Source organism: Vanellus vanellus (genome assembly GCF_965231255.1).
Source record: "Vanellus vanellus genome assembly, chromosome: Z".
Classification (NCBI taxonomy): domain Eukaryota; kingdom Metazoa; phylum Chordata; class Aves; order Charadriiformes; family Charadriidae; genus Vanellus; species Vanellus vanellus.
Genome location: NC_138908.1, coordinates 1328963 through 1354905, shown reverse-complemented (window position 1 = coordinate 1354905; position 25943 = coordinate 1328963). Strand labels below are relative to the sequence as shown.

At 45.9% G+C, this 25943-nt stretch overlaps 1 protein-coding gene across 1 annotated transcript; it reads left to right on the top strand.

Moving 5' to 3' along the window:
• FAM81B (family with sequence similarity 81 member B) lies at positions 1-25436 on the top strand (the record flags this gene model as incomplete). The annotated part of the gene is made up of 8 exons (XM_082497333.1): positions 1-14; positions 1708-1951; positions 5493-5611; positions 11333-11462; positions 14876-14982; positions 20521-20656; positions 22693-22888; positions 25330-25436. The coding sequence occupies 8 exons, from the start codon at positions 1-3 to the stop codon at positions 25434-25436; spliced, it is 1053 nt and encodes a 350-aa protein (XP_082353459.1).
• Positions 25437-25943: the final 507 nt, after the last annotated feature.

Here is a 25943-nt window from a genome sequence, read left to right as displayed (position 1 = left end):
ATGGCCATGGACAGGTCAGGTAGGAGTCTGTAACTTGTCAAGCTGCTGTAAGCAGACCTCAAGCCTAAGCCTTGAGTCTAACTGGAGGGTAAGCCATGTATCGGTGGATATCACTGAACTTACATTATCATACAACCACTTTCCTCTAAAACATTGGCTTTTTATTTTTATTTAAAAAAAAAAAAAAAGATGGTTTGTGAGAAACAAGATGCTTCTGAAAACTGAAGGGGAAAAATAGATTGTGGACACATTTCATTTTCAACCCGTGACTTCTGCTGTCACAAGTAGGAGAGAGCTCACACAGCCTCGGCCCATCATTTTGGTGGTTAGAGGTTTTAGCAAGAAGAGATTGAAATTAAGTGTTCAGATCTTGTTGGTACTTCATGGCTGCCAAAGGTTATGTTCATTTTAAAACCCTAACTGCGCAGACAAATGTAAAGTAGCTCCTGGTACACAGACGTAAGACAGCTGCAGAACATCATTGCAGCCCATATGGCTGTAAAATTTGTTGCGGAGTATCTTTAGGAGCACTTCAGTCATTAAACTGTCATCTTTGTATTTTGTGTATTGATCGAGTAGGGTAGCTGAACTCTCTTCTCTCCTTCCTTTTTTAAAAATCATTTTTACATCAGAACTTTTTATTTATAGCAGTCTAAAAGCAGAGATCAAGAGAAAACGTGTATGACTTCTTTCCCAAATGACTAACTGGGTATTTTTCTTCATCATTAAGCTACATGGTTTAGCTAAACTACGTGATGAAAGGGTACTTCATACAGCATTGAGAGCGTAAAAAATATGCCATTCAGGTTAAACTAAGACATAAAACAAACTTCATTTTCTGGATAACACGCAAGCCCAACTTTCTGCAGTAATTAAACCTCTCTCTGGCTTTTTACAAAAAAGTAAACGGTGACTCTAATTTCCCTCAAACTCCAGATTGCGCCTGTCTAAATCGAGCTTCGTTCTGTACCTGCCAGTTTCAGATCCTTGCAACGTCCTTCCTCTCCTCTATATTTACACACAGCTTCACTGGGTGTATTTGCGCCCCTGGCTCCATTCCCCTGGGCCTCAGCAGGCGGATGGGGAGGGGGTAGCCATAAGAAAACCATTAGGATTTCAGACTTCTTTCCAGTGGGTAGGTGTAAATAATACAAAGGAAAACCAAACACAAGCGCTGCTGTACTTGGCATGAGCTCTTCTTCTGCCCACGCGCAGCTGGTGGCTGTTGCTGGGAGTGCTCTGCATGAGCATCGCCGTATCCACCGGGATGTCTCCGAAGGTGGTCACTGGGTGTGTTTGGTTTTGCCTTTATTTCAGATGAAATAGGAAGAGGCTAAAATGAGGATTGCAATGAAGATATATTACAGAAGTACCTTGAAACCTCTGAAAAATAAGTGCAGGCCCTTAAGCTACATTTTTTTTGCCTAAAAGAGCTGCAAAAATTTCATTTACATGTCTAAAGCCATTAATGGGGCCAATGCCCAAATGTTAGCCCTGCGTGCAGAGGTCGTTATTGCTAGTGGTACTGCAAGGATGCATAAGCAATGCGTGGGAGAATCAAAGCCCCTGGTACAACAGACCGCCTGGACAGCCAGGGCTGAGACTGGTTCCACTGTGACCAGGAGATCACCAACACTTGCATCCCTTGGCTTGCTTGCCGTGACCAGAGTCATGGTTTTTGTCGTCAGAGGGTTTTATTGTTCACAGGAGAGACCCTTCCCCTCCTATTCGACTCGGAGACAGGCCTCGCCTGCTGGAAGAGCGGTTATCCAGACAGGAGAGGACCACGGCTTTCCTCCTCCATCAGGCTTTCCAAATCAAAGACGACATCATCTCCTACCTCCAGGGAAGCAACGGTTATCAGCACGGGGAGACTGCTGCCCGGCGGCTGCTGGAAAACCACATCCAGACCATTACGAGCATCATTAAAAAGCTCAGCGAGGACATTGAGGTAATACAGGCTGAGGAGCATTTCCCTGTTTTAGTGGTGCAGCTCTAGCCCATGGCACATTCAGCACTAATATTGGCTTCAGGAGCAGAAAAGTACTCAACATGACTGATACATTTTAGTTAAATTCTGTTTTTTCTTGTATAGGGGCAATTGCAGTTACTTATGCAAACAGATCACAGGGGACTAGGTAAAGTAAAGTAAAAAAAAAAAGGAAAGCAAAATGAAATAAAGAACAGATCAATGAGTTTTGGTGGTGTTTTAATTCAAAGGTTCAGATTCTATTTGCTTTCAGTTTTGTTGGAGTGCAGGAGACTGAGTTCAAGGGAAATAAGGAGCAAGCTGTATCGTAATCTAACATATAACATCAAGACTCGAGTTTGGGCTTACTTCTTAGTTTTCCCATTGCAGAGGTTCTGCCACTTTGTATAAACTTCTGCATATAAACGTCATCAAATATTGCTGAAACTCTTCACAAAGCTCAGCGCAGACCAGAATGAAAGTTTAGGTTCATGTTTTATTTAAACTGACTGATGGTTCTGTGCTGGAAATGTATGGGATGCCCTTTTTCTGGCTGAAGACCTCTTATTATTTGCTGTTGCTTGTCAAATTTGTATGTGAAATTTACCAACACCTTTTTTGGGCAAAGATCTAAAATATGAAAATATCCTGAAATAGACTTTTCCAAAGATTTGTTTTGTCCTTTGAAGCGTTAAATGTCTTACAAATGCCACTAAATTCACCATACGTTTTGTTTATCATGTACTTGGAGAAATGTTTGATCTTTTGTACATTTATCTTAAGAAGTATGCAATTATGGTTCACCTGAAATTAACATGAATTAAAACTGGGGTCTGTGCTCATTTCATACTGATTTTATCTTCAAGATTTTGATACTATGGTGATAAGTAATGCTATAAAACCACTTACTTATTTTAGATCATCCAATTCCTCTAAAAGTATGTGTAAAGTATGCACAGGACTCTTTTGCTAGAAAAATGTCTAAGATGTTATCAGCATCTAAACCTAATCTTTCCCCTTGGTTGTAAATTACTCTTCTTTAGGTCCTAATCTCAAGTATGTATGTTCCAACGTTTGACAACCCTTTCAGTGAAAGGTGAACCCTTTCCATCCTAAACCTCCCCTGGTGCAACTTGAGGCCGTTTCCTCAAATGCCCCAGTTGCATCAGGGACATCAGAGCAATTAATTCCAGGTGGAAAATGACCAGACCCTTGACAAAAGCATCCTTCACCATCATAGGAGAGGACTGCAACTTGTGAGAGAAAAGCATCGATACTGAAAACCTTGGGGCAGAGGGGAAACGTGCCTGGTGTCACCTTTGATAATAACTATATGACAGACATGTCCCAGCCAAGGGGTTGCACACACACCAAGGGGTGACCGTCAGCCACACATACGATCTCGTGCACTTGGCTCTCTCTTGCCCAGGGCTAGTAAGCTCCGGGATGGGAGCGCTGCCAGGAGCCTGGGGAACTAGCTGGAGAAGGAGAATATCGATTTCCCTCGATAAATAGGAGGCTGCTGCTCTCCATCCTCATGAGTGAACATCTCGTGCTGCTTTTGCCAGCGAGGGAGTGGTGGTCCCATCCTGTGCCTCTGCCTTCGTGGGCTTGTGCCATCAGACTCGCGTTGCCAAACACACTGCCAAAAATACACTTGAGTTGTGCAGTACATTCAGCCTTTGAGAACATTATTTTCTGTCACGGAACAAAAATAGGAAAACCTGGTATACCCAGTATTTCAGTTACCAACACGCTGTGTCAAGGGAGGAGCAAGTTTGCTGATGACACAAAACTGGGAGGAGTGGCTGACACGCCGCAAGGCTGTGCCACCATACAGCGTGACCTGGACAGGCTGGAGAGTTGGGCGGAGAGGAACCTTATGAAATTCAACAAGGGCAAGTGTAGGGTCCTGCACCTGGGGAGGAATAACCCCCTGCACCAGTGCAGGTTGGGGGCTGACCTCCTGGAGAGCAGCTCTGTGCAAAGGGACCTGGGAGTCCTGGGGGCCAACAGGACGACCAGGAGGCAGCAATGTGCCCTGGTGGCCAAGAAGGCCAATGGCATCCTGGGGTGCATCAAGCAGAGTGTGGCCAGCAGGTGGAGGGAGGTCATCCTCCCCCTCTGCTCTGCCCTAGTGAGGCCACATCTGGAGCACTGTCTCCAGTTCTGGGTCAAGAAAGACAGGGATCTGCTGGAGAGGGTCCAGCAAAGGTCTACAAAGATGATGAGGGGATTGGAACATCTCTCTTATGAGGAAAGGCTGAGGGACGTGGGGCTTTTTAGTCTGGAGAAAAGAAGACTGAGGGGGGATCTTATTAATGCTTACAAGTACTTAAAGGGAGGGTGCCAGGGGGTGGGAACAGGCTTTTTCCAGTGGTGCCCAGTGACAGGACAAGAGGGAACGGGCACAAACGTGACCATAGGAAATTCCATCTCAACCTGAGGAGGGACTTCTCTCCTGTGGGGGCGGCAGAGCACCGGCACAGCTGCCCAGAGAGGGGGAGAGTCTCCCCCTCTGGAGCCATTCCAAACCCGCCTGGAGACGTCCTGTGCCACTGCTGGAGGTGCCCCTGCTCTGGCGGGGGGTGGGATTGGGGGAGCTCCAGAGGTCCCTTCCAACCCTGGCCATTCTATGATTCTGTGAGTATTAATCTCTCTGCAACAGGGCTTCCTGAAACTAATACCTCTGACACATTCAGACACTGTCTGGATGAGCCACCTCAGAAGAGCCTGCAGGGCGGTTACTCCTTCCATCTTTCGATCAGACTTTTAATACTGCGCAATAAATCAGAAATCAGGCCACACACTCAACAATAAGGGTAAAACAAGACATAAAAGATGCTTGTACTGTCCCGCATCCGCGTTCAGGGCTGGGTGGGTATATCTGTGACGCGCTTTAACGTTCTCCATGCCTTCTCTGGAGCCAACACCTGCCCCGTGCAGGACTGTGCATGTTAAGGACATGTTTCTATACATGCTGAGCGCAGCACGTTGCTTGGACATGGGCATTAGTGCAGCATGGGCAGGCTGGGCTCAGGGCAGAGACCCGGCGCCCATCGCTGCTCTGCCGTGCCCACCCTGCAGAGCCCAGCCACGGAGCCCTCGGGCGTCTGCAAAGCTCACGGCGGAGATATCGCCTCCCTCCTAGAGACACCCGGCATCCCCTGCGGAACAGAGCCTGGCTTAAAAAAAAAAACCCTCTGTGCTATTTATTATGGGCTGCACTGTACTGAGGGTGTTTCAGAGTGAGGACAATAAAATTAATTTCCAATTTTTGCATTTCCTATTTTTTGCGTGCTAGGCTTTTCAACATAAAGCATGTATTTCCAGGGGACATATTATTTATGCAGATATAGATTTTTGAAAGGACAAATACACTGTTACTTTCTCCAAGAAAGAAAAGCAAGCTTTTAGACTTGCTGCTGTAAATAGTGCTGTGAACGTTGTTTTGAAATGAAAAAAAGACAACCCCAAAACAAAACAGAAAACCAAAAGTGCATTAATGGTCTTGAATTTACAGGTTTTGGAGAGACAAATAAGAACAAGGGATGGTGCCGCCATAGAAACTAATTTTGCTGTTCAAACTCTGGACCATAAATACATCCAGGGTCTCGGAGACCTGCGTGGAAGAGTGGCAAGGTAAGGAACGGATAACGGCCCTCCTCTTCATCTCTGCTAGCTGATTTGTGCAGAGCAGATTCAGAGTGGGCATGAATGTACTCTGCATTCATTTTATATCTCCATTTTAGTGCCAGATCTGTGCTTCACACTCTCCATGTTAGAAAAATTATCAAGCCAGGGGAAAAATAACCATATTTTCCTGTCTCATTCTTCATCACACACTTAACATTTCAGTGAATATTTTCTTCTCCAGTCTGGGTAGACTTCAGTTGAAGTGGTTATTTCCTCCTACTGAAACGCTCCTGTTGTTCCAATAAAATCTTTACTTCCTCTCTTGGAAAGTAGGTCTTGTTGAGAAAACTTGATTTCTTCTTTTGGTGAGATTATAAGTTTCTATTGGTACAAGTAATTGCGTGTACATAACATATGTGGACTTCTGTAATGCAAAATGTTATGATTGAAAGAAAGACAAAGTTAATCTGTATTATGTAATATCAAGAGAGCACGTGGATTAAGAACTGTCTGAACTGATATATCAGAAAAAGTAATAATTAAGGAACAAATCTCCCTGAACTAGCGTGTGTCTAATGTCTTGGGGTTGTTTTTTCTCCAGAGAGTAGTCATACGCTTTTCATATAAAACACTGCTACTGACAGTTGTGGGTAACACAAAAATTGGTCAAGTGAGGACAAGGTGGTAATTAAGAATAACCAGGAATATTGGCAATGTGGGCTGGTTGAGGAAAAATTTATTTTATAAACCCAACAAGAGACTGTTCCAGTACTGAGTGACCCCTGAAAGGTTTGGGGAGTACGGCAGACAAATAACTTATCGTGAGCTCTTACAATGATGCTGCATCAGAAATGCCAGGAGTATGGTCTCAGACAAGAGCAGCAGAGGACCAGTAAACAGGGAGGTTATTTTAGCTCTGTGATGGCACAGAGATGGACACCACACTACTGTACTGAGCACAGAGTCCCCTTTCTGAAATTAAAAACTTGATATGGTGTACAGAAGAGCCAGGAATGTGATGGTGGGATAAGGAAAATTTCTGGCTGAGCGAAGTGTATGTCTATGTATAGTTTATGGAAAAAAATAAACCCAGAGATTTCTTCATTTCCACCAGGAGAGAAATATAAAAAATCATAGGGTGCTGAAGGACTCCAGACAACTGCAGAGAGACCCAAGAATCCAAAATGAGAAGCTGAAGCTAACACATTCAAAGTTGGCAGGGAAAAGATGGGGGTTTTAACATTGTGGTGGATTAGCATTGGAACAAAGTAGGAGGTACTCCTGCAGGAACCTCCTGATGTTTTCCAGTTCGGGTCAGCAGACCCTCTAGACCATACGCTTTTAGCGAAGCCATAGCATTTGATGGGCGAAGTGTCTCACTCCTCTTTTCCCAGCATTTTCCGAGGCGTGATGCTTCCCTTCCTCAGCTGCACCAGCACTTGGTCCCATCTTTTGTGCTTGAGCATTTGCCTGCAGTAGAGGAAAGCAAAAGTACTTGGGGAAAACAGAAAAACAGGGTAACTGTGCTGAAAAAAGAATTACCAGTCCACTTCTACTTGCATAAAGAAAAAAAAAAAAGACAACCAGAAGAAAGAAGAGATTGAGCACTTGTGGAGGTCCACAAGATGTTTTATGAGGTCCCTGTTCCTCTTCCTTCTTTGCCCATTTCTCAGCTGTGCTGGTTGGCCTTTCCCATGAGTAGAAGGGAGAATCACAAAACACACCTATGCAATCGCACATGACACGACCAAAGTCATCGACTTATAATACTGGAAACTAAGTCCTTAGACTCATTTAGACTCATAGGTTCCTCATTTATTTTTAGGGAGAGAAAAAGGACAACAGCAGTTTTTTCTAGCTTCATCCAAACATACTGGTGTTGCAGAGCCAGAGCTGACTTTTTAGCAGCATTTCAAAAGCAATATTATGTTTTTTTTATGCGAATGATTGCCATTAAGCTAAAGCATAGCTTGGTTTTATGTGATTCATGAAACACCAGTGCTTTCTTGTTTTTCTCGCTGCTGAAGTCCCCCTCTGGAAATGCCAAGCCTTAACTGCGTACCTGCCCCCGGCGTCGTGGATGAGGAGTGAGCCAGAACTGACACACAGAGGACTGCCATTATAGCGATGATTAATATTTTGGGTTTTTTCACATTTTTTTTGCTCTTGAGTTTCAGGATTTAAAACTGCTGTGTGTATTCAGTAGAGCCCAGAGTAACTGGAGACAAATGCATGTGTTCACATAATTTACATTTATTGAATTAATAGAAATCTTCCAAATGCAAACGTGTGATGGCAGTTTTCCTCTTGACTTGTAGCCTAACAATCCAAGACTATCTGGGATGAAATGAACCTTAAATGGAGCCACTGCTCTTTCTCACAGCAGATGATTCATCCTCCTGTATTCTGCCATGTGTAAAGGATTAATGTGGATTAGCTCTTGTAATTCAAATTGTGTCTATTCTTTTACTCCATCTTTCCCTGGAAAATAGATGGAGACCTCTTGCCAACTACTGAGGCGGTTGTCCGTTAATTCTTGGAACTTCTGACTACATTTCTACACAGTGTAAACATTTATGTGTCAAACAGCAGTGATCTTTAAAAAAAACAGCCTTCAGCATCTCAGCTATGGTGGCATTCCCATTAAATTGACTTTATATTTTGTTTGTATTCTAACTCCTAGTAAGAATTCCCTTGGGCGTGGGAATATGTATTACAGTAATAAGAATTAGGTAATCAACTGTAAAAAAAAAGCCAAGAAGCCACACTTCTGATAAATATTAATTCATCCCCCTCAGCCTCACCAGCAGAAGACTAACCAAATGCACAAATGAGTAAACAGATTTTACTTATTTTGGTCGTCAGCTTTTTTGTTGCTGAGAGAAAAAGTCCCCAATGTAGCACCAGTCCGTCAAAAGCCCTGGCGAGTACTCGTGAAGTTACTCGACCCTTCAGAAAATGCAGCACTCGCCATGTACAGCAGTCCCATATGTACTGTTCCTTCCCTGACCGCAGAGGATGAGGCTCCTTGAACATATAGCAAGTAGCTATATTCCCATCCCTAACTAAATGCTGTGCTATAACCATCAGAGGCTTTTACCTCTTTATACTTTTTAATTTGTATGCGAAGCTCATAGGAGCACACTTTCTGTGCCGTTCCCGTCCGGCTGCACTGCTGCTTGCACGCTCTTCATCCTCTGTTCCGTATGACGGGAAAACCACGGCCTCACTGGAAGCTGCGGGATGTCTCCTACATGAAATATCAAATTAGAGCAAGATTTAAGCAAGACCCAAGTACCCCCATTCTCTCCTGGACTCGATCTGCCAAACAGCAATAATGCATTTAAGTACTTTGCACGTAATAATGATGTGATGTGCAGGGAAAGCGAGGCCGGAGCAGGCCCAGGGACTTCAGGCACATGAGCGGAGGGTCCTTGCATGGTTGCCCACGTCTGCAGGTCCGCAGGCGGAGCTCTGACCCCTCAGGCCACGCTGTAACGCAGGTGTAGTTGCACTAATCCCACGCTGCAAGCCTGGGTCTCGGGCTGCTTTGGATCCTAGCATAAAATCCCCTATTTTTATGTATTGTCTGGACAGAATATTCAGGTTTCTTTCTCTTGTAACTGAAGTTATGTCTTCTTACTACTACAAATCCGTTACTCTTCTTCTTTCTCACACTGAGACTCATCCCGAACCTCTTCACTCAGCCAAGGACACGCTGTTACCCTTTTGCTTGTTCTGTTCTAGGCTCAGCTCTTAGACCAAAAACGTGGTCAGTAGTTTTCCAAGTGTTATTATCCTTCTTACCTACTCAATATGACATGTTTAAAGGAGAAAATCTGCCTTTAATTAATCCACATTTAAGTGGCAAGTCTGGGGCTTTTGCTTACCTAAACGCATTGCAATGCTGAAGGATGAAGCAGGATAAATTCTAATCAAGTCTTGCACCGACGGTGGCTGTTCGCCCGTCCCACATAACGTGGCAGCCACTGCTGCCCATGTGGGACCCACATGTGGGTCTCTTCATAAAATAACCACCGGACATGGCAACAGCCGTGCAAGGCTTCTCGCAAAGCCTGGCAATGGTTGCCCTGGGGGGGTATTGTCCCAGGGGAGCGGTCAGCCCCGACCCCCTCATCTCTGCTGAAGGAGCCGTCCCACGCCTGGGTCCGGCCGTCCATCAACCCCACGTCTTGACCGCAGCCTTGTCTCCTCTGGGTGTTTGCACCTCAACATTCCCGCCCCATCCCTGCAGGTGCGAGGAGCTCCCTGCCCCCCCGCTGTTCCACAGGACCGTGGTGGACCCCCGCTCCCTCCCCTCGCCAGCTCCCAGATCGTTTTCTGGGTCTGCAGCCGGAGAAGCTGTGATGGCAGCCAGCTCTGGAGCAGCCCCCTCCCTCTCCAGATCCGTGTGCACCTTCGCAGCTGTTTTGTACTCATTTTCCAAATCAATGGTTGCTTTTGATCAAAGTTCTGGCCTTTGCACAAAGCCTCTATTATCTGCAGTAACTTTTTTTTTTGTTTCCTTGAGCTGTGCGCTCTGTAGGTGTATCACAATATCTAAGCATCCTCAGGAGATGACAAAAAGCTGGTCTACTTAAACTGTCAAAACACCTCTTTAGATCCTTTATCTGTCAACAGCATCAGCTTTATTTGGTGGTGGTGCTTTGGAGGATAATTTCTCTGGCATTTTAAAACTTAGCTGTTTTCGTCTCTCTCAACTTCTATTCCACTACTTATATTAGATTGAGCACTACTTTGTGGCCTTAAGGTACTTTTTTCCACACTCCTCTTCTAGGCAGTATCTGCACTGGGGCAGGAGGTGACTCCTGGGGGGGCCAACATGCAGGAGGGGTGCAGAAGGGGAAGTCTATGTCTCCTTGCTCATGTTAAGTAGAGGTATAATGTTATCTGTATAATTTCATATATGCTACAGAAAGTCTTGCTTGTTTTAAAATATATAATATGTACATATATACTATACACACACATGTGTGTATATATATGTACATTAAAATCAGGTGCTGAAACAGTCATTCTTTCTACCTGGAAAGGATAGCTGGCTGAGTGCTCTTCAATCCCTGGGCCACTCAATTAGTGCCTCCACTCTCACATCATTCATTTGTCCATTTTAATTGTGATGGGATATTTTGGTGAGTGCAGCTGAACGGGTTTAAATAGCAAATGGCAAATGCTCCTTACAAAACTCCAACTCAAAAAGTGATGTTCCCCAACCCCTGTGCCCAGGTGGTGGCCGCAGCACGCCTTCTCTCCTGGTGGGCATCCAAAAGCTGGGGGAGCTCAGGGTGCAGATTAGCCTCTCGATTTACACTTCAGATTTAATTTTATTTATTGAGATCAGATGGTGGGAAGTCAGGGGGCACGTGGTGCGGCAGGCTGAGCTGTGGGCAGCTCCTGCAGCTCCCCTGGAGCCTGCGGGCACCACCAGGAGGTTGGTGGTACAAGGAACCCACAGGCATCGCTGCTGCGGCCATGGGTATTGCCTCGCCATCACCTCCAGCAGCTCTTTTAATGGGCAGTAATGTCTGAAAGCAGAATGGGGACTGCGGTTGCTGCAATGGGGTGTCTCTGCCTATTTGCTACTCACCAGGATGGTCCCGGGGGGCTGGATTGGATTGGGCTGCAGTGCATGGAGATCAGCATCTGCCTTCAGCCACCCTCCAGCATCTCCCTGCAGAGGCTCTCTTGTCTCTGGTTTGCCTGCAGATGCGAGGCAAGCATTGCAAAGCTGTCGGGAGACATCAGCATTATCAGGAGTGAGGTCCAGAGGACTGATAAAGAGATTTATGGCCTTCAGTCTGCCCTCAAAAATTGTGTTGGCGATTTTGAGAAGAAGGTGAGTAGAGAAGCCTACAGTGAAATACCTGGTGAGTGGTGACTATGCATATATGGATATAGCTCCTTTTCCTAATTGCTGACCAATATTGAAGATTGATATGGTATTTATACAATGTGTCAGGTTTTTTAGTAAAAAAATGTTTTCCATTTACTGTGGAATCATAGTATCATAGAACAGTTTGGGTTGGAAGGGACCCTAAATAGTCATCTAGTCCCTCCCCCTGCCCTGGGCAGGGACAGCTCCCCCCAGCCCAGGTTGCTCCCAGCCCCGTCCAACCCGGCCTTGAACACCTCCAGGGATGGGGCGGCCACAGCTTCTCGGGGCACCCTGCGCCAGGGGCTCACCGCCCGCACAGGGAAGAACTTCTTCTTCAGATCTCATCTCAGTCTCCCCTCTTTCAGTGTCAAACCCTTCCCCCTTGTCCCATGCCTCCCCTCCCTGATCCAGAGTCCCTCCCCAGCTCCCCTGAAGACCCTTTAGGGACTGGAAGGGTCTCTGAGGTCTCCCTGGAACCTTCTCCTATCCAGGCTGACCCCCCCACCTCTCCCAGCCTGTCCTCCCAGCAGAGGGGCTCCAGCCCTCCCAGCATCTCAGGGGCCTCCTCTGGCCCCGCTCCAACAGGCCCATGTCTCTCCTGTGCTGAGGCCCCCGAGCTGGAGGCAGCACTGTGGGGGGGTCTCCCCAGAACAGAGGGCAGCAGAGGGGCACAATGCCCCCCTCGCCCTGCTGGCCACGCTGCGGGGGATGCAGCCCGGGGGCCCGGGGGCTCACTGGACTGCTGGCACATGTTGCCAGCTCATGGACAGCTTTCCCCCACCCACAGTACCCCCAAGTCCTTCTCCTCAGGGCTGTCCTCAACCCATTCTTCACCCAGCCTGGATATGTGCTTGGGATAGCCCCAACTCACGTGCAGGACCCTGCACTTGGCCTTGTTGAACTTCATGACATTCACACGGGCCTGCTTCTTGAGCCTGTCTGGCTCCTTCTGGATGGCACCCTGTCCCTCAGGCGTGTCAACTGCTCTGCACAATTTGGTGTTGTCTGCAAAATTGTTGAGGGTGTCCTCAATCCCACTGTCCATGTCATTGATGAAGATATTGAACAGTTCTGGTCCAAGTACGGACCCCTGCGGGACACCACTGTCACTGATCTCCAACTGGTAGCAGCATTTATAATAGATGCAAGGTAATAACAGATAATAAAAATATTTTAAGGTTTGGGGGTCCTCAGATCATAAATGACCCATGACTATTTCTCAGTATGATTTATATTCAAGTGCACCTAGAAATTTCCTTTGCAGTCATTTTGGAGCTAAAAAAGGCCATCTAAATCCACTGGTTTTCCTTTTTTTAAGGTGGTGGCAGGGATGCATCTAACAGCATGTATCTAATTCCATAGTATTTTTGGCAATGTTTCAAAGGCTTTTGAAACTGTAACATGGAAAAAGTTTTGGAAAGCGGTGTTTTGTGGGAGAGAAGGTTTTTTTCTTCATGGAGTGGATCAGTCAATAGCGGATAACAACTGTTACTGCCTATCATCCCCTATAGCTGACCTTTCCTTGCGAGAGGTTCGCTATGCTCCATAGCAGTTTCAGAGCCTCTATCAGGATCAGGATCGTTAGCAGTAATATTTTACAAGAATGCAGGTGTACTGGAAAATTCAGCTTTCTAAACACAGGGCATGATGGCTCTGCTTCTGCTCCAAACTAGGCGTTGCCTGTGCCCACCAGGATTGGGCAGATGTGAGACTCGCAATTTCTCACGCAGTCTGCTGTCAAATATCATCTCTTTACTGTATTTTGACTGCATCTTCTGCTGCACAAGGCACAGTGCCCATCATCATGCACCTTGCCTACCCAAGGTCCTCTTTTCCAAGGAAAAATTACTCATGACAGAACTTGAAGATATCTTACCTGAAATTCTGTTAAAAGGCACTATTCGGATATATGTCTCCTTGAATACTTATGAAAAACGTTCTTCTTCACCTGGAAATGGGGAATGGACCAGGTGTGTGTGTCAGAGACACATGAAACAGTACACAAAATTGTCTAGAAATAAGTGACAGTAAACATCAGGCAGGATGCAGAAGAATCTTCCTCAGATGAAAAGGGAAAAAAATATTCTCATGTGATTGTAGGAAAGAAGAAAGGAAAGGATTTCTGAAAAGGAGTCATCTGTTCCTGTAAGGGAAGAAAGTCCTGAGTCAACGTCATGAGTCTTCAGTGGCACTTTTTTGACATTGACATGCCATGGCCACCAAACAGGCAGTGGCATCTCCTTGCCAATGATTTTTTGTACTCACTTGGCAAAAAATTTTTGCAGAAAGCTTCTGGGATTTCACATTCCCTTAAATTTATGAACTGGGGGTAGGCAGGCTGGATCCCTCATCCCTCACATCAGACCGCCCTTCAAGATCAAGTGCCTACTTGCAGCAGCAGGTAACATAACCCAGGTGACACAGCGAGAACTCCTGGTGGGTGAGGTCATGTGAGAAATGGGTTTCTGGCAGCTTCCAGTCTCCTCAGTCACTCGCGTTCCGTATCCCAGAGGCACATGGACATCCAGCTTCTCTTGACATAGCAGATGCAGTTGTTGGAGCACCCACAGTGTTTCCAAGCTGCTCCACCTCACTGCAACTCTGATGCGTCAGGAGTGCTCGGTATCACACTTTCACACTAATTGTGATATGCAAAGACAGAGGTTTGTAGATGATGGACCAGCAGCTCAGGACACTGGCTTGCCAGACCCTGTGAGACCTGAAATAACAACTCTCAGAGGGTACATTTCTAGGTTTTTCTGCCCATAGTGCCCGGTGCGGTCCAGCCAGGGCCGCCAAAGGGGGACCACATGCATGTCCATCCCCATAGGACATGGGATGCTTGGCTTCACCTCGTGAGTCCACCTTGTTGTCTGCATCCCAGCTGAGGGCCCACAGGTCGGGCTGCTGAAGCAGTCTCTCATCCCCTCACTGCAGCAAGAAATGATCCTGTGAAAGGGGCGTCTCCAACCAAAGAAGCCTGGGAAAGCATCGGGTACCTGGGACACCCCTTAGCCTGAAGAGCGTGGGGCTCAAGGATTTACCCCTCAGTTCCTGCCGTCACTGGGGACATTTTAGTGGTGCCCAGTGCCTTGGTCAAATAAAGAAAGCGTTGCTTCCTTGTGCGTTTAATAGCGGATCCTGCCCCCACAAAGACTTTGACTTCAGCAGGTCTTATGGTCTTGGTGGCTCTGAGCTCAAGTCTTCAGTCTTCACTGAATGAAATTGCTTGTGAGAAAAATTTGATGTGGTTTTGTGTAGCTGTACCTTGATGTCAGCTGTTTTTTTTTCGTGCTTGCAATCACAATACATATTTTAAATGTAAGTGCTCATAGTCTGGCTCATAAAGGCGTTCTCTGTTGAATTCTCATTAGGTAATGCAGCTATTAGGCAAGATAGAGACTTCCAGCTCTGATCAAAGCTCAAATTTAAAGACCGTCCAGGGAGATCAACAACATCAATTGCAACTTCTGGATTTCAAGTAGGTGATGGAGGGTTTTTCATTATGATAATTCACTCTGAATGCTTTAGTGTGATGAACAGGTTGCCATGAAACAGCAAAGCAAACCTGTTAATTAACATCCATTCAAAACACTAAGAGAAGGTTAATGAAGATCTATGCCATAAAATAATGAAAATACATAATGAAAGTATATTGTCTTGTGAGCTAATTGTTAAAACGAGGCGCTAAATGCCACCCTGTAAGAAGAAAGGTATGAAACCAATTAGCTTCCCATACTTAAAAGAAAGGCACCAACTACAAAGATGCTATTTACCATTATAATTGGGGCTAATTTGGGACCTGCCTAATGTGCAGAAGAAGGGATTTTCGTTATGCACTTGCACCCTCTGCCCACGTCCTGGGCAGCCACCGGGACAGGGATGCTGCGGGCGAAGAGGTGGGCACATGGCTGAAGCAGCCGCGCAGCCTCACGTGCCCATGGGCTTGTGATTTATTTGTTTCTTACTCATGCAGTATGTTTTTCCAGTTCTGGCTGCAGAAGTACTTTTCGGGTGAGATTTAGAGAGGAGGGAGCTCCAGGGAAGGATGCAATGAACAAAAGCGCGTGGCAGCCATGTTCAGAACAATGCATACCAGCACAGCACTGAATAGCAGAACCAGCACAAATAATTTAAAATCTGATGATAATAATCCTACAATAATAGTATTTCAAAGGCAATAGTTCCCCGCCTTAAAATGCTGAATAATTTGAATAAATTCATTTAAATTAAGATTTTATCTGAATTGTTTTCAGAAGTAAAATAGGCTAGAACTTCAAACAGAAGATAGTTCTCACCAAGGGAACTGGGAAAGGAAAAGGGGTGAATGGGGAAATAACAGCTGAAGTGGGCAGTGAATTAAAATTGGGAAAAAGGGAGGAGGAAGGGGGAGACAGAGAGCAACGAATGGTGGAGATGAATGGGACAAGAAATGAAATTAAAATAAGAGGGAAGGAAAAATGGGACAATGCTAAAAAGGAAAGAAATTGAAGTAAAAAATTGAAAGTAAATGTTGAGTTTTTCAAAAGTTAACGAGACTTTGAATTTCATCAGAAAGAGGAAGCTTAAAAAGAGATGGTTTTCAAGACACTGAGATGTGCTGGCATTCTGTAGTTAACATGAAATCCAAAACACTTATTTACTAAAAGTTGAGATTTTATTCCAGTTAATATAAAATTTAATTAAAATAGCATGTCCTTTGGGGAATGTCTGTCTCTTTCTATATTGCCCCTTGAAAAGTCTACCAGATTTATGTATTCTTTTTATAGACCTGAAATAAAATTTAATTTCTGGAGCAGACTGGGGCTTCCCCATAAAACTTGGCATCTTTAAATCAGGTTTAAAGCCCAGAGTTACCTCTTTAGTTGTCATGCAGTTGTCTGGGACCCGGTCGTCTTTGACTGCAGTCTGGCGGTTGTACTGTAAAAGTAGAAACTGATATTGTTACTGAAAACTGGATGAATTTTAAACACATTTCAGGATTTCGTGGGAGTTGTGCCTTGCACAGAAATGTGACCCTTCACAGTTTGGGGAGCAGATGCTGATCTCGTGGGTCGGTTAGGTGGGAATAGCTGCATTCACAGAATCACAGAATCACAGAATCACAGAATCACAGAATCACAGAATCACAGAATCACAGACTGGTGGGGGCTGGAAGGGCCCTCTGGAGCCCCCCCAGTCCCACCCCCCACCAGAGCAGGGGCACCTCCATCAGTGGCACAGGACACGTCCAGGCGGGTTTGGAATGGCTCCAGAGGGGGAGACTCCCCCCCTCTCTGGGCAGCTGTGCCAGTGCTCTGCCGCCTGCACAGGAGAGAAGTCCCTCCTCAGGTTGAGATGGAACGTTCTCTGGTCACGTTTGTGCCCGTTCCCTCTTGTCCTGTCACTGGGCACCACTGGAAAAAGACTGTTCCCATCCCCCCGGCACCCTCCCTTTAAGTACTTGTAAGCATTAATAAGATCCCACCCTCAGTCTTCTTTTCTCCAGACTAAAAAGCCCCAAGTCCCTCAGCCTTTCCTCATAACAGAGATGTTCCAATCCCCTCATCATCTTTGTAGACCTTTGCTGGACCCTCTCCAGCAGATCCCTGTCCTTCTTGACCCAGAACTGGAGACAGTGCTCCAGATGTGGCCTCACTAGGGCAGAGCAGAGGGGGAGGATGACCTCCCTCCACCTGCTGGCCACACTCTGCTTGATGCACCCCAGGATGCCATTGGCCTTCTTGGCCACCAGGGCACATTGCTGCCTCCTGGCCATCCTGTTGGCCCCCAGGACTCCCAGGTCCCTTTGCACAGAGCTGCTCTCCAGGAGGTCAGCCCCCAGCCTGTACTGGTGCAGGGGGTTATTCCTCCCCAGGTGCAGGACCCTACACTTGCCCTTGTTGAATTTCATAAGGTTCCTCTCCGCCCAACTCTCCAGCCTGTCCAGGTCACACTGTATGGTGGCACAGCCTTGCGGCGTGTCAGCCACTCCTCCCAGTTTTGTGTCATCAGCAAACTGGCTGATGGTATACTCTATCCCTTCACCCATGTCATTAATGAATATATTGAACAGCACCGGATCCAGTACTGACCCCTGAGGGACACCACTCCTTACTGACCTCCAACTATACTCTGCACCACTAACCACAACCCTCTGAGCTCTATCTGTCAGCCAGTTCTCAATCCACCCCACTGTCCATTCATCTAACCCACACGTCCTAAGCTTGCCTATAAGGATGATGTGGGAGACAGTGTGGAAAGCCTTGCCGAAGTCAAAGTAGACAACATCCACTGCCCTCCCCTCATCCACCCGTCCAGTCACCCCATCGTAGAAGGCTATCGGATTAGTCAGACATGACGTCCCCTTGGTGAATCCATGTTGACTACTTCTGATAACCTTCTTTTCTTCCAGGTGCTTTGAGATGACACCCAGCACCAGCTGTCCATCATCTTTCCAGGGATGGAGGTCAGGCTGACCAGCCTGTAGTTTCCCGAGTCATCCTTCTTGCCCTTTTTCTATGGCAGAGTCAATGCCATTGCTAATAGATCTGTTTTCACATGTGAAAATTTACTGTGTCACTATTGGAGTTTTCCCTTATTAAATATCCACAAGTATCCCCTTATTAATGTTTCAGGGATTTCTGGACCAAAGACTGTGGCAAATGCTCCTGCTAGATATGTTTTTGCAAGCTCTGTGCAGGAGGGACACTAATCAAAGGAAGCTTAAAATAAAATAAAACAAGGTACTATTTTATTATTAGTAATAAATCATTAATATTCTGAAAGAAAATATTCATCTTAATAATAGTAATTGCATTATTAATCATCATCTTGTCACTGTCAGGCATGTCCCTCCAGAGACAGGCCCCAGCCACCGCCATCCTCCTCAGCAGAGCCACACGCCGGCTGTGCTTCACAGGATTTGCATCCCAAAGAGACCATTGTGATCATTTGGTCTGAACCGTACAAGCCGTAAACCTCACTGGTAAATCCGTAACTGCCAGTGTGGTTTGTGAAAATAATGTTCGGTATTTGTTAAACAACTTTATAAAATGCTACGATAATTATTTCTTTAGCTCTTCCCATTCTCCCCAAAGCAGACTTTGCCTGATTGCCAAATCTTTTCTAAGTTGCCTAAATACAGTCGCACATAATTTAGTTTTAGGTTTAAATATTTCCTTCTTCCCCCTTTTCCAACTTTAGAGAAACTGGAGGAAAGTCAAATTCCAGCTGCCAACTACACAAAGTTTGGGCTTGAACCTTTGAACAAAGAACCATCAATTCTGTCATTCATGGCCAATTCATCTTGGCCCATTAAAATGATATTCCCCAAATTTTTTCAGCAATCTTAACACGAGCAATGGCATGAGACCTTTGTTTCATGCCTGATGGATTGAAATATCCTGATTTTATATATATACATAAATATATATTACAATAACTGCATTAAAGGTCTATCAGAAGAGGCACCAGTGCCGTAACTGCCCGCTGCGGCGGTGGAGCAGAGCTGTACCTCTCGTAATGACCTTCCCCTTCGCCGATCCTCGGAGATGACAGTCCTGCGCTCGGAGCGACAGCCTCAGGGTGGCAGTGGTGGGGTCGACGGAGCGCTGTCCCCATCCCCGCCTGACCTTGCCAGAACGGGGTTTAGATGGTGACGCCTGTGACCACCGTCAGACGGGTCACTCCGTTAGGTCTGAGAAAAGCTCGTTATACCTCCTCTGCCCACACTCCGGCTGGAGCCGGTCTGTGTCATCAGCATAACATCACAGTGCCATATCATTTTCTCAGGGACAAAGATTGGTGCTGCAGGAAGCAAACTCTGTGTGCACGTTCACATGTATGTGGCAGGACTGAAGACAACAAACTCAATACTTCAAGGTTTTATTCTTAAAAAAATAAAATCTTAGAACTACTGAAATGAGTAATAGTGATAAACTGACCTAACAGACTGTTTGCGTAGAAGATCTTGAAGAGACACTGTTCAGTTCATAGCACACTGCAATAATACATGACATAGAGAGATTTTGTTAGCAGTAATTTTTTTTATCACATTTACAGTGACTGCTGATGGTAATTATCGCTTCATTAGGCAGATACACAGCTGTTATCAATCACCTGGTACAAAAAAAACCACTTTCACTCCAACACCCTTTTGGAAAGTGATATTCAATATTAGAAGTGCCATAAGCATTAAGTCTAGTTATAAAATCCTGCTCTTTACCTGTTGGTTCATATCCTAACTGATTCCTGGACAAATTTCAAGCGATCCTTGTTTGCATGCAAGCCTGTGTTAGAGATTAATGCAATTACATTACAATCTTTTGTGACACTCCTACAGCCAGGTCATATGCATGAACATGAAAATTTATATGTATGACTACAACTTGGACTTGTCATGTCTGGTCATGGCTCATGTTGTAAATTACATGTTGCAGCATAAGAAAAGCAGAATCTAAACCATACTGTTCCCTTTAACCTGACATTTTGCAGATTTGATCCGAGCAGTGTTCGTTCTCCACTCTTGCCTGCGGTTCCCTGTCTCCTCCGGGTGCTGCCTGCTCTCCTCCCTCTGGGTGGGCTTTCATATTTTCATCCAACTTCTGCCTCAAAGGCAACTGTGCATTCTCATTTTGTTTGTAATCTTTTAGTTATAAACTTTTTTTATCGTTATGAGCTTCATTTTCAGACCAGAAGTGATTTTGCTGCTCTCCCTGATGCTCGGCAGCACAGCTGATGTTCAATGGGATAGCGTAGTTTCTTCATCCACTTCGAACAGAGTTAATTCAACTGGGAAATTAACATTTTTCAGCCCTCAAATAGTTTTCTAAAGTAGACCACACTACAGAAAGCACATTTTGGCATGTAGGTACAACGTGCAAGGTAAGGATTAATAAAATAATTGAGCTTAGGGCTTGTTAGGAAGCTATTGAAGAGCTTTAGAGTAATTTAAACAATTTACTCAAGTGACTCAAGACTCCCCCATAACACTGACTAAACCTTAGTCTTGTTACTAAAAAAATAATTTTAATTTTAGGTTGACAAGTATTCTAAGTGACTTCAGGGATCAGATACAGACTCATCGGAAGCGGACGGAAGCGCAGTTGACGCGCTCTGAAGCAGATCAAGCCCAGCACAGGCATCAGCTGCTTAACTCCATGAAGGAGAGACTGGTAAGACTTCCCAGCACGTCCGCACGGGGCACTGGGGTGGTCCCCAGCCCTGCCGGGAGAGGGAGCGAGAAGCACCGCTCCCATCACCTTCATCCCAGCAGGTACCAAATCATGTGCACAAAACCCGAGATCTAACACAAAACCAGGTGCCTCAGGACATGGCCAGCAAAATGATGAGTTATGAAAAATCACGTAATCATATTTTGGAAGGGATATCTGGAAGTCATATGGTTCAACCCCTCGCTCAAACAGCGGGGCCAACAGAAAAGTCAGGGCTTGAGCCTCCTCCCGGTGATTTTTACTTATCTCCGAGGATGGAGATCCCACAACACTCTGGGCATCCCAGGAAACAAAGTTTTCCTTGATTACGGCACTGCTTCACATCTGTGTAACCTCGATGCACCCGATAAAGGTGTTTTCCAGTCCCAAAGCGAGCATCGGTGCCACCACAGAGCACCACACTCTTTCATTCACTGAAAGCTCAGAATAGGAAGGGATCGTGTCTGCAAATTCTGCCTAAATACAGACAAACCCTCACCATCCTGCGGATGGCAGAGTAAAATGCGGCACATTTAGGTTCCACAGCAGCAGTTAGCACTTAGCACAGGGCCAATGCCTTTTAATTCATTCCTTCACAGCTTTTAAGGCTTTTTCTCCTTTGCTGTGCGCAGTTCACTCTGCTTCAGGGTGCAAAAGTGGTCGAAACATGATCACCATGTCTTAGCACCAGGATGAAGGCTGCTGATCAAAGACCACAATCAGAAGTTGCTCATAAATGAAACACTCCCAAACTTCAATCTCCATTTATTCTGCCTGATGATGAACTCTTGTACTCAATGCAACCAACACTTAGTGCAGTCAGGAAGACATTAAAAACATTTCTGACGCATCAGCTGCTATCTCAAAGCTTCTGTCTCAACTCCCTTCCTCCGCTAATAGTTTTTGTGATTATTTTGCAGAAAACACACCAATATCTGTGATTACTCTCCCCTAGGGGAGATTGCCGTGCCAAAAAAGACAGTGTTAACACGAGTTAAAGCTTTCAAAGCCACTGTTATAGAATCATAGAATCACAGAATGGTTTGGGTTAGAATGGACCTTAAAGACCATCTCGTTCCACCCCCATGCCCTGGGCAGGAACACCTCCCCCCAGCCCAGGTTGCTCCAAGCCCCATCCAACCTGGCCTTGAACACCTCCAGGGATGGGGAAAACAGGGATCCCCTTCTAGGTATGGGGAAAATTCAACCTTAAATAGGTTGAATGAGGAGTGCATCTGTTTTTCTGTGTACACATACACATGCATGGAGACTTGCAGATGGTGGTCCTCTGGATGTCACCTCTGTGGGGAGCTCTGCCAGGCTGGCAAAAACCTCCCTTGTGAGGCAGAGCCATTGCCTTGGGCCCGTAGGACTTGCCTGGGCTGTGAGGGCTAAAGAAGGTCTGAGGATTTTGATCACATTGACCAGATTTGGAGCTGACCAGAGGAATTGGTGCAACTTGAAGACCAACGAAGGGGTGGGCAGCTGCGCAGCTCAGGTCTGAGTCCCCCTCTGAGGAGGGTGAATTGTCTCCAAGGGCTGTGCTGAGCTCACAGGAGGGGGAGGACTTGTTGCCATCCCTCAGTTAGACAGCTCTGACGGGGCTCAGCCTCCTTATTCATGCCGGCAGCTGAGCTGGGGTTACACCACAGAGATGCACCCCTGAGACTGGAAAGCTTGTGCTTGAGACGGGCAGATGGAAGTGACCTGAAACGGGTTTTCTGAGTTCCCAGTCTGTTGTTGCAAAGTGTGACAGCAAATCATCAGATGTAAAAAGCATCTTCGTCCTGCCCCAGCCCCTCTGTCCCGGTCTATTTGGTTGGTTCGGGAAGAAAGGATTGACATCTCCTCTGGGGTACCAGACCTCACCTGCACTTATTCACTGCTGTCACCCGTGGGATTAGGAAGCAAGGCTGATGGAACGCACGGTTGGTGGCAGGCAGGGTAATGCGGGCATATGTAGAGTCTTACTATGAACCTGTGTTATGTATTTAAAGGAAAGAGCAGAAGAAAGAGTAGAAGAAAAGCTCCTACTTCTGTCGCTAAAGCTAGAACAAATGGGTAAACCACAGAAGTATGAAAAGCAGTTGAACCAGATGAAAAGCGATGGAAAAAACCTACATGCAAGAATCGCCAGATTTGAAAGACAGATCTGGAAGGAGCTTGAGGAAATCCAAAATGAATACAGATCAGGTGAGGATGGAGTTTCATGCAATTTATTTTAAAAACACATTTCTACAGTAACTTGCTGCTCCTGAAAATACTTTCCAGTAAAGTCAGGACGACGTTAAAAGACTATTTCTCTCCCAAACCCCATTTACAGAGGTGTACGGGTTAGCCCGCCCGCCTTTGCAAACAGCCAGCACACAGGCTGCTCTCTCTTCCTGAGTCTCAAGGTAAGAGCATTTAAAAGGCAATTTCACAACCCGTTTTCCAGATTTTTTAGCGTACCTATTAGTTCAGTTATCAAGGTCTTTAACCATCTTTGGGAGGTGCGGGTCATTCCCTTTTGCACAGATCCTGCATCTGAGATCATATTTGATGGTTTTATATAGTTGTGATCCTTTACTCCCCATTCTCACCCGACAGCATCTGGAGAAGGAGGCATCTGGATGAGTTACAGCTCCCGGACAGGGACCAGACGTTAGGCGAGTGAACAGGGAAGCAGTTAGATAACGTTGTCGAATTCATGGCAGCTGCTTCTTTTGGGGACAGTCACATTAATGCAACTCACAGAGCACGAGCTACTTTACCAGTCTGAGCTGACTACGGCTGCTTCACTTTCAGCAGCAATTAGAAAGGCTTTCACCTGGCTCTAGGGTGACATGGCCTTCTCAAGGAAGGCTTTTCCTGCTGTAGTCTATCCTCTGTCACTCAAACCTGCCCGGTTGTAACACCCTCCCCTCACAGCCTATAAGGGAAACACAGTGGACACATCAGGTTATCCAAAAAAATCACTCAGCCCCCTCTCCAAGGCAACAGATGGCTGAAAATCACTACACGAGGGCTTCACATCTTACACGTTCTCACTTGAAGCTAAAGCGTCTGGTTCTCATCTTGCAAGCTGTCTGTGGCTGAGGACCCCAGAGCTTTACTTCAGCTCCGATTCCTTCATTATCTGCAACCCACCTACACGCCCTGCTCCAAGGCTGGAGCAAACCAGGCTCTAAATTAGAGAAGGGCTTTGTGCAGGTCGGCACAGGAGCGCTTGGCTGTCTGCAAGACCATCTGAGCGAGCACAAGGCAGCGTCACGAAGAAAGCTGTGGCTAAGAAATTTCAGAATAAAAGATTCTGGTGCTGAAAAGAGCGCTCTTAACTTCGCATTCCTGCCTGCAGAAATTAACGATAGAGGTGGTCTGTTTATACCAAATTTTGGCCATGCTGGTGTTCAAACTCAAGCCCAACAACCGCTCTTCCCCGTGGTAGGGGCTGACCCCCCCAAAAAGGGGGAAAAGAGGCTGCTGAGGAGGTGCAGAGCAGCAAGACGGGTGCAGAGGCATCCTCTAGACTGCCTCAGCAGCTGCTGGTGCTGCAGCACAGATTGGCATCTTGGAAATCAGAGACGCGTCTGGAATTTATAAAATTCTAAGCACAATGTGGTGACTTGGTTGAGCACTGTCTAAGGGGTAGCAGTGGCAAAATTAATCCATATTAAACAACCAGCCCGAAAAGAAAAACAGGTCATCAGCTGCCATGCTACAATAAGCACTTCAAGAAAAAAAAAAAAAAAAAAAAGGAAGAGAATGAATTTGAATCCGCTGTTAGGCTGCTTGCTTGCTAGTAAGTTAACACCTATGTGACATGCTGGACAGATGTGATGAACTCCTGTGTTGTAATTTGAAAGTTGGTGCAATCTGGAAACAGCTGGGTAACAGCAGGTCACAATTTTACTTTTCCAGGCTTTAATTGACAATATTTCACCCTACAGTGGTTCAACAAAGGTGTGTCAGGTGCTCTGTAGCTCTGTTTTTTGGAGAAAAGCATGTCTGCGCACTCCCATCTTTCTTTTTGTACACCTACACGCGTGCGCACGCACGCTCAGCCGGCGAGGCTGCGCACTGTTCCCGCGGGAGCACACAGGGAAACCGCGTCCGTCGCAGATGAAGCGTGACTCCCGTACAACCCGCCTACGGTTGCCACAACGCTGGCAGATGCGTGGCACCAGCCCTGCCGCTGGGCAGGCACTGCAGGGCCAAAGCGTCAGTATCCCATGGGAACGCTGAGTCTTTGATTCAAAACAAGGTCTGCGGACTTAAAAAACCCAAACCAAACAAAAAACCCCAACGCTCCATGGAAGAACAATATGGTCTAAGGCTAACAATACCCTCTGTGTTAAAGACAGACAGTATTTTCTTCACTCTGCAGCACAAACCTGATGTCAGTTGCAGTTTACAGCTATGCATAACCATGCTTGGTGTTGTCAAATGTATGGAAGATACCATTCCTACAGCAAGCAGTTTGCAACCAGTGCTGCGAATGCATGTCTATGGGATTCAGTAAAATGATGAAATAGAGTGGATTTACTGTGCTTGGTACTAAACGTGGGTCAGAAACCTTTGCAAAGAAAAAGAGCCATCTTTTAATGTATTGAAAGCAACCGCCATTTAATTAATTGTTCCTATTCCTTTGCCAGGATTTCAATCCATTCACGGATCTCTGGAGCTGCTCAAACAAATACAGAACACAAAACTGAAACTTGAAAAAAAGAAAATTCAGAAAGACATGAAAAAGATACAGTGAAAGTGACCTCCTGGAAGACTAAACACTAAGAGCAAGCCTTGTCCGCTCTTGCAGGTGCTCTCTTCAGTAGAAGCGGCACCGCGTTAAAGAAAGAATCAGCCTTTAGACGGACCTGTTTTTGTTCTCCCCTGTCCCTGAAGGATGTTAATGCTACTTAGGACATTGTGCAGCCACAGAAATAACAGCTGTGTAACACCAACATGCATTTTCAAACCAATTTTACAACAGAATACTTCACCATAGAAGAAAAGTTAAAAGTAAGGACTGACTTAAAATTTTACAAGCAGATTTCATACGGAAGTATCCGTATTATTTCAAGGACTTGAAGAAAACAAGGATGCAGTTACTGAGTGTGGTTACCCCAGTCCTGCCATAAGCTGCATCGGTTTCAGATTGGTGTAGATATTGAGATCAGGTCTAGTAGACTCCTCCAGCTGCACGCAGGGTGTACGCAGTGACAGCATTATGAAAACTGGTGTCAGAATACTGATGGCGTGATTTGGAGCT